A 9,909-nucleotide genomic window follows, 5' to 3' on the forward strand; every position below is an offset into this window, starting at 1 on the left:
ATACCCTCTGCTGGTTCCAAAGATGACAGAGGCATCCATTTCCAGGGGGACATTCCCATTCTCGTGGGGATACATTCAAATACCTTTGAATTCTCACTTCAGTCTGGTGTCATCCTGCTCAGGGAGTCACCATGCACTCCTGACTCATTCATTACACATCTGAATTCCCAGTACGTTAATAGGAATTTTATAAAGGGCTGAAGGATTATTTCAAAAATATAATACTCCTGGGTTTATCAGGTCTGTTTCCTGGGACGTTCTAGGACATCCTTGAAAAATGCTAGACGTGCTCAGATTACTGGGAATTAATAGTGCTCATGATCATGTAGGATGTATCCAGCATCTCACTTCAATGCTAGACAAAATTTAAATGGTGTAATGCCCCTTGAAATGCTAATAATGTCTTTTCTTCTTTCCTGTTAATTCAGTTCCAGACTGACGTACAGCTATATAGTTCCATAAATACAGTATACATTTGGCGGTAGGTAGCCAGTGCTTGTTCACAGAACCTTGCTGTCTCTAATAAATCTTTCTACCAATATTATTATTTCCATGTATTACCAGCTGCTCTGCAGCTTATGATAAGGCACTCAACTGTAATTAGCACCAAAATATGGAGTTAGTATGCAGGACACGGACAATTCTTTTGCTCCAGATGCTGTATTCAAACTGCAGCGGTCCGTTGAAGAAGTAGAGATAACCTAAGGAAAAGGAAAGTTAAAATTAATTAAACCTGAGAAAACTGTGTTGCCACATTAAAATTATCCTTCAAATAAAAATTATCTTGTCTTTTTTCACTTTTTAATAACTCTTCTAAATGCAGTATTTTAGTATTTAGTATACTGAGCTACATTTTCAAAGGTCCTCGCTTCATTTGCCAAACCTGGATCACTGTTTAAAAGTAACTAATATTTTAATCTAGTGTCAAGTTCTGCATTTTATTACTATACAGTACTTGCTTAGAAAAATACAAGGTTTGCCTGTAAATGTTTAAGACCCTAACCTTGAAGAGCTGGATAGGAATGGGTTCCATCTGAAGGAAGGGACATGTGGCAATACTTCTATATTAAGCATCTCACTTTAGGTTCCCTAAGCAAGGAGGCAGGTCTTTTTTGGCTCCTCAAATATGTGTGTACACAGTTTTTAAGAGCATCTTGGCCAGAGGACACTTTAGAACAGAAATCTGATTTAGTAGAGAACAGAAGTGTTGATGTAAAAAATCACAATTACAAATGACAGAATTTCCCACAGGACGTTAATCTCAACTTTCAACAACAACTGATTGTAATAAAATTTCATTGTCTGATTATGTACCATTTCTTTGATAGACTGCATCCACTCTGTCACCAATTCCTGCGAATTCTTCCTCTATCAGCCTGGGGTAGCCTGCTTCCATAACCTCCGCCTCTTCGTCATAACTATATTAAACAGAAAATAAAATAAAAATTCAGAGGACTTAAACAGCCCGGGAGTTTGTTCTGTACCCTTTATATGCTTTGAAGTTACCCACATCAGGAGTAGCCAGTAGCCTTTAGGTACTTTGTGTCTAGCACAATAATGAAACTTTTTTACCAGAAGTACAAGCTCAATAAACACGAAACTAACAAAGCTATGTTTTCAGAACTGATCTACAAAGTATGTGTTATATGGAGATGATTGTACCTGGAATTATCGGCACTACAAGCCTATCCTGAGGCTGTTTGGCACAGAGATACTGGGAAGAATCATAGAATCATAAGTTGGAAAAGACCTCTAAGATCACCAAATCCAAACATCAACCCAACACCACTATGCCTACTAAACCATGTCCGAAAATATCATATCTACACGTTTTTTAAACACCTCCAGGGATGGGGACTTCACCACCTCCCTGGGCAGCCGGTTCCAATGTCTGACCACTCTTTCAGTAAAGAAGTTTTTCCTAATGTCTAATCTAAATCTCCCCTGACGCAGCTTGAGGCCATTTCCTCTCCTCCCATCGCTAGTTACCCGGGTCAAGAGACCAACACCCGCCTCACTACAAACTCCTTTCAGGTAGTTGTAGAAAGAGATGAGGTCTCCCCTCAGCCTCCTCTTCTCCAGACTAAACAGCCCCAGCTCCCACAGTCGCTCCTCGTATGATTTGTTCTCTAGACCCCTCACCAGCCTTGTTGCCCTTCTCTGGATGTGCTCCAGAAACTCAACATCTTTCTTATAGTGAGTGGCAAGGTAAGGAAGGGATGGCAATGTCTTCATTATGCATCAGACCTGGCTGTAAGCCCTACTCACGGGCAGCAAAAAAACCAGCCATCCTAGGATGGGATAGATTTCTTACTCTCACAGCACTCACACCATTTTGTGTCACAAAAGCAACTCAAGGAAGCAAGATGGGAATTTTGTGTAGGAGACATGGCCTTATTATAAACCCTCCTGGGAGAAGGCACTTCATCCTCCTTTCCTTTCTTTCACTCTTTCAGCTTTTAAAGGCTGTGCCCATATGTTTATAAAAGTCTTACATGCACCTTTATGACTTCTTCTACATAGATATAGCACCAATGAAAACCACAAACTCGAAACATGAGCCAGAATCAAGTGCCTGGTTTGAATCAATCCGCTGATCTTTTCATACTTCTGGACAGGTTATGGCTGAAAAGCAGCACCAATCTGTCTCCAGCTTACCTCCAGTACTTATTTCCACTAAAAAAGAGAGTCTTGCCAGTGTCTTTAATATGGACGGCTGCATCTATTCTTTTCATTTCTTTTGGGAACCCCATTTCATATATCTTTTTAGGAAAGTCTTCAACTATGTCGTAGCCACTCAAAGCCCAGACTTTTTTACCTGAAAATAAGAACAAAGCACGCATGAGTCTTTTGTAAAGGCTCAGCTTTGAAGGCAGACTAAAATGAGGATGCCATGATCCTTATTTTCATACAAGTAACAGATTCTTATGCCACATACTCATCAGGTATTAAACTATTTATGCTAACTTGAGCTTAATGCTACATCTCCTAGTTCACTAAAAACTGTGTAAGTTTGCATGGGATGAAACCAACAGTGTTTGGTTTTTGAGCAAGGAAGGTAGGATATTTTTTTCTTCCATTGATTACATCACTCATTGAGCTTAACTAAATATGTATATTCTTCTGCCAACAGCAAAATTGAAAACTCACCTTTAAACATGAACACAAGATCTTTGATAGGATTTTCATAAGCTGCATCTATTTTATTTGGAAGCTCTGGCCAAAATGATTTAAGTAACACCAGTTCTGCCTCAACCACCTGAGGATGCAGTCGCCAGAAAAACCTAGTTCAGAAAAAGAAAATATATTTTATGTTTCTTGTCATACTACAGAACAGCAATATTTTTGATGTGCTATACTAAAAATCATTTAATGGAGAACGAAATGGTCTGGCTGCAGACCATTTCTGTCACTCACAGAGTGATCACCTCAAAAGACAACAAACTTGAATCGTTTTTTCATTTAGAATAAGAGAAACTCTGCTGCCCCATGGAAGGCTTCTGAATGTAATATAACTTCATTGAAATAAATTTTAGTAGATTTGTACACGTTGAAGAAAGCCCTGTGAAATGAAAAATGTGTACAAATGGTGTCAGTCTTCAGCCACATTTTCACTTCATATTATTGGGCAGTCAAGTCCACAGTTGTGTTATAAATCTTGCGTAAAAAGATATATCATACAGTTTCTTAAAGGGATCTATACTGATTTGTGATTTTTTAAGTTTATGTTTACTCTTATTTTTAGTAAAAAAATGAAATTGTATTTTTACTTGCTCACATTTTATCTAGTACCCACCATCCATGACACGGCAGTCTCTTTACCTGTCCTTGAAGATAAGCATTTCTCCACGAAGTTCTGTTATTGCATCAAGTGATAAATCTGCATCACATTTTTCTGGTGTTTTGGGATGCTTTGGGTTGGGATCTTTCTCTCCAGCACCTGGGACCATATAGTATGATCAAAATCTGACAACATTCATTTCCTTTCTGTGGATCATGGTATTGAATAGGACTTGGAAGAGTTCCCAAACAGTATGATGAATGCAAGTACGATGGGAAAACCATTTGTACTGGAGAAAGTCTGTTCTCTCTTTCTCTCCTTTAACCAAATACATTCATGGACTTTGTAGTTCATCTGTGCTGCAAAGATGTTAAATGTACTTACTTTCTTTATCCCAAGTTTTGAAGGTCCCCTCAAAAGTTTTATTTCCATGACGAAATATGGATATTTCTGTTTCTCCCTTTAGGATTTGTTTTATCTTCTCTTTTAAGGCAGGTCAAAAAGTACAAGGACTCTGCCCTACACCCATCCCGACCAAAGGAGACAGCACAGTGACAAACTGTCTTATGCATGTTACTTCCCTATGTTTTTCTTTTTTCCTCTGAACTGTTAAATCTAAGCATCTTCTGTTCCTGAAGTCTGGTTGCCAACAATCCAATGAATTGGACTTAATCAGCCATAACTGTTGCTATTGAACATCTGTAGCTCTTTAGTAACTGAGCAGTGCATCTATAAAAGGTTATATATACTATATATATTTTATAGATGTAAAAATATATATTATACATTATAGACACTTACCATAGAGCTCTTGGATGCCTTGCACATCATCATCAGGAAGCACAAAACCAGTTTTTCCAGTGTATGTGTAAATTGGAAACATCAGAGCTCCAGGGTCTCTAGAGTGTTCAAGTCCCAGTGAATGACCAAATTCATGGGCAGCAACAAGAAACAAGTTATACCCTACAACAAACCACAGTGAAAGTAAATGTATAGCTTCTTGTATCACCAAAGTGGACTTGGAGTAATTAACTAACCTTAACATTGTGCTTTAACATATGGGACGGTGAAGGAGACAACTGGATTGATAGAAAAATTATGTATAATTACTTGTCTTTTTCAAACTACCATAGGTTTTGTTTTAATAAGGGCCTCATTGACTGAGTATCTCATAGCTGGTGCTCAACCTAAATCTTATTTGACAATGTTGTTCTGCAGGTGGATTTAGATTTCTTGAAATTTCTTAGCAACACTGGAAAGCTCCAGGGTGAAATTAGTCCTACTCAGGTCAAGAACATTTTTGTCAGGAATTGACCTCTGCTAGAGAGTCCATATTGTTTTAAGTATTGCAGCAATTAGCTTTAATGCCTGGAGAGTGAAATTACACAGTGCTGAAAAAAATAGCGTTTTGTTCTATTAAAGCTCTGTCCTTAATAGGCAAGGTGAAGAATTTTCAAATCAGATGTAAGTAGCGGATTTGCAGCTGAGTTAATTATATGCATTTTCTGTAGGATTCAGTAAGGTAATTCTTATCAGCCTGTGATCAGAACTATCTGCCCTTGAGCTCAGTGAAATGCCAAGCTGACAAAATACCTTATTTGTGGCATTTTTTTAATCACTGCACTTAAGAGATGTGTATCTTTAAATTTATACTAGTCATATGTTATGTTTCCATTTACGACTGGAGATTAAACCCAGCTTCCTATAAGTAGACAGTGAACATAATGACTAATGAACAGTAAACAGGAAAAACAAACTGTTTACAGATATCAAACAGGATGAAACTGCCCATCTACCATCATTTCAAATAATCTCAGGAACTTCTGTTACCTCTAGAATCATCTGACCAAGCTTCATCATCATCAAAATGGGCATCTCCTCCGTAGTCTGGACCAGGGGGGAAAGCATGAGCCAGTAATCCAGAGGGTCCATCAAAGGGGTAAAAGTCACCATGTTCTGTAAAACAACATCCAAAACAATGAAATCAATTATCTCATTTTACTGGCAGCAGTATAAATATAACATAAAAATAACGGGTTCCCTTTTACCTTTAGTGCCAAAGGAGATCATGATATCAGCTATGCCACTTCGTATTCTGGTGAAGTTAAGTGGTGTCACATCAGACCAAACTTTGAATGCTTTTTTGAAAGCTCTGTCTACTTCGGCACGTCTCAGATCTGAAGTGTAATTCATAATTCTATCAAATAGATTAATATCTCCAGTTAAATTGTGTGAATTGAAGAAAATGTGTAATACACTTTTATCTGACTGTACACTCATTAAAATTTTTTGCATATTTCTTCTCTATGTTCTTACATAAAAACAACCAGCTGGGCAGCTGCATATAGTATTTGAAAAAATAAAAATAGTCATTTCCATTTTCATATAGTCATTCAGACACATATGAAATGATCCAATAGCATTCTATAATTGCTTTTATACACACCAGAAGATTTTAAAAATTAAAGATATATTCCGTATTAAGACAAATCATACCACTAACTTTTTTTTTATGCCATATCAAATATCTTACCACTATTGCTTCCTGGAGGAGCAAAACATGATTAAAAGAGCTTTTTGTAAGCTAAAATAATTCCCATTAAAGTAATATTTATCACCAGATTCTGAAGTGATACCTGGGAAAGAGTTTGGTGATTTCAGATTTGGAATCTGCTAAGGAAACTCAGGTTGCAGCAGGTCTAAACCCTTGCTGATGACCTTGCGGTACTAAGGGAGAAGGACCTACCATGTGACCTCACACCACCATAGCTTCCCAAGGCCAATGTCCTGAGGTCATGGTGCGGGGATTTATCTGACCAAGCATAAACATCTACATCTGGACTGTGAAATGGATGAGGGAGAAGGGCCAGTCCCTGCTCCCCGTCACATCACATGGGCTGTTTTGCATCTACACTGCTTTGGGATAACCCCCTCTCCAGCAGATTTGTCCAGGACAAGACCTAGATGAAGCAGACACCAAACGAGGTTCAAAACAGAGCTAAGGAGTGACCTGAAGATCAAGCGCTGTGTGGATTAGTGGTGAGGCAGTGCATGATCTTAGTCCCTACCGCTCTTTCATTTGGCACCATGCATGTGCCCAGAGTGTTTACACAGAGGCCAGATGAGGAGCTTATATCACACCAACTTTCCCATACATCAAAGTTCAATGGAAAAAAAATCATATTTACTTCCTTGGCCTGTAAGGTGGGTCTGGAAGACCTTTCCAAAAGTGGGGCTGTAAGGATTTTAAACTGCAACATGAATTTTTTGAAACTCAAACGCACCCTCCTCCCATCAACATCATCCACTGAGCACCCTATCGGACAAAGCACCCGGAAAGAAGGAACAGCAATAACACTGAAAATGCCATGCATTTACCTGTATGTCAAATTAGTTTTTGACCATTTGAGTTTTCTAGGGAAAAAGTTATATTCCCCCACATCTGGGACACCACATCTCGGTTTCCGCATCAGCTCATATGTCTCTTCATCTAATTTGCCTGTCACCTCCAAGCCAAAAAAAGCTTGCATTTCTCGAAGTTTAGATGCCACTGTGTTGGCACTCTTCCTCATTATGCCAGCAGGATTCGGACGGAGATCATAGTGAGTCCTGAGATAGCGCTAAGAAGGGGAAAAGAAGTAATAAGCCTAGTTTCCAAACAGTAGTAACCACTAAACTTACTATGTATAAAACATGCAAATTAATCATTTTATACCGTACCTCTACAAACTGAAGGTCCTTCTCTGTGAATTCATGGCTATCTTCAAGGGGAATAGGGATTGTCAGGCAGAATGACAAACCCAACAAGAAAAAGAAGACAGCTGAAAGTCTTGATTGCATCATGTTGCATTTGTCAAGTCTGAAGCCCTGATGTTTTAGAGACCAGTTACCTTTACTTTTATAGTCCCAACCCACTGAGTCACCACGTAGGGACAAATTAGAACTTCCTTGTCACTGAAAAGTAAACATGCTTAGACGGCTACTTTTTCTGTCCTCCTCAAGACTGTGGTTTAGGCATCTGTTGTCCCACTGAGGACTCTGAAACTGTATCCTCTTATAAACACAGTCTCTGAATATTGACATGGGCTGTGGGAAGCAATGGGCAGAAGCAAACCACACTCTTTGATTATTTTGAAATAACGTACACTGGCAATAACTTTGCAATAACTTGCTCTCTGCTAGAAAAATTGCCTTTCAACTATCTGATAGACAATCACACAGAATCACAGAATGTTCGGGGTTGGAAGGGAGCTCTGTGGGTCATCTAGTCCAACCCCCAAAAATCAAAATACATATAACAAGCTTCATGATTTTTTAAATAAATTCTGCAATTTTCCAGTAGTTACATTACTTAAACAGCAATTTTCAACAGTTGGAATAGATCATACACACTTCAATTGTTAATAAATGTTGCATTGGCTGACAAGAAACAACACTATGGAGTATAAAATATTTATATATTACATTTCCTTGTTTCTGTAAAGAAATATAACTCTAAAGCATTTACACAAATTTTACTTCAGAGATCCTTAAAGTGACTTTCTATAAATCTTTCAGAATAATTTACTGGTTGAGATGTACCTAAAACCAGAAATGCTAAATGTCAGGAAATATTTTCAAATATTTTAAAATGCTTTTTATTATTAGCAAAGCAGGTCATGTAAAGCAACTAGTCCACACAATCTGTCTTCTTTGAAAAACATCAATTTACTTTATGAGTGGAGCACAGCCACAGATCAATGACACAGCTAACTACTCTGAGAGAGTCAATCTGCCAGCTACAGGTGGGCAATGAATCTGTGTGCCTAGAATGGCAGAAATATGTGATTTTGACTTACGAGGTGGATAATAGCATAAATCTGGCATTGTGACAGACATGGGCATTATTATACTTCAAAGTTTATAGATGATTTCTGTCTCCCCAAGGTCACTCCAATCTCAGATACTGCTAAGACTTGTGTCGTATCATGTGCCCACAAGCGTGGGTCCCAGGGGAGGTCCTGTTTCTGCTGAATCCACCTTCCTCTTTCATGGAGGCTGCTCCTGTCTGGAAAAACTCAGGCAGCTTTCTGGTAGACACAGGTACACACTTTCTGGAATACATTACGCTGTCATGGGTGTTGCCATGTTGACAAAACAGGAAAAGGACAATAATCAGTGAAGCTGAACGTCTAAAAGCTCAATTTGTTACTCAAACAATATCAGCCTTCTGCCTTACGATGACAAACAGCAAAAGCAAATAAAGCGGAGAGGAATTTATTACATAGGCTACTTCCACCTCATTGCCCATCTCAGCCAGTGCTAAATATGGTTACAATTAGGGATAGACAACATTTGCTCAGACAGTTTGTATATTTTTCTTTACATTGTCCATCACCAGCACTGAGGCTATTTTGTTCAGCAACGGTGGCATCAAGGCTGTTCAATATCCCACCTTCTTATGAAGTGCTCTCCCCTGCAGCGCTTCAGGACAAGCACTGCAGCTATACTGCTGCTGTTCTCACTGTGCTGCGCTCCTTGCTAATGCAGACTGCCAGATTATGCATATGTCTTCTTTCTTTCCCTCCAACATTTCTGCACTGATATTTGCAGCATCGCTTTCATTAATGTTGGGGTATTGAGTTAAGCAGTAAGCCGAGCTCACAGTGTATATTGCTTGCTTTATCTGGAGCTTAGGAGTAGTGGTGCTCCCTTGCCATGCTTTTTGTGGCTGTCAGGAATACGTTCTTGAGACCATGAAGCCATGAGTGTCACTGCTCTGCAGAACAGTACCAGACATATCTCAGAAATCTGTGAGTAAAATGAATAGCTTAAAACTCCACAGGCAACACTCCTGTGAGTTCCAAATTCTCTGAAGTTAGCTTTCTTGTACTTGAGGGAGAACAACTGTATACTACCATTTGTATATCACTGCCCTTTGCCAGGCTTAACTTAAAGTTTTTTATTCTGTGTCAGGCACTTATACCACTACTGTTTCTCAGCTATGATTTTGGAATCTTTGCTTCTGAAATAGGGGAAATGAATTTCCTAACCAACTGTTACTGCAAAAACGTGATCAGTCCACCACACTTTGTGAGAGAATGATTCCAAATTATTCCTAAGTGGTTTCAGGGTTGCCTTAATATTTT

At 38.8% G+C, this 9,909-nt stretch overlaps 1 protein-coding gene across 1 annotated transcript; it reads right to left on the reverse strand.

Annotated features, from left to right (window-relative positions):
- Positions 1-600: 600 nt before the first annotated feature.
- LOC104333035 (collagenase 3-like) lies at positions 601-7,636 on the reverse strand. The gene is made up of 10 exons (XM_009938498.2): positions 7,502-7,636; positions 7,160-7,401; positions 5,830-5,978; positions 5,612-5,737; positions 4,583-4,744; positions 3,823-3,940; positions 3,151-3,284; positions 2,659-2,818; positions 1,315-1,418; positions 601-701 (listed from the first exon to the last, which is right to left on the reverse strand). The coding sequence occupies exons 1-10, from the start codon at positions 7,622-7,624 to the stop codon at positions 601-603; spliced, it is 1,419 nt and encodes a 472-aa protein (XP_009936800.1). The 5' UTR covers positions 7,625-7,636.
- Positions 7,637-9,909: the final 2,273 nt, after the last annotated feature.

This window comes from Opisthocomus hoazin, chromosome 1 (genome assembly GCF_030867145.1).
Source record: "Opisthocomus hoazin isolate bOpiHoa1 chromosome 1, bOpiHoa1.hap1, whole genome shotgun sequence".
NCBI lineage: Eukaryota > Metazoa > Chordata > Aves > Opisthocomiformes > Opisthocomidae > Opisthocomus > Opisthocomus hoazin.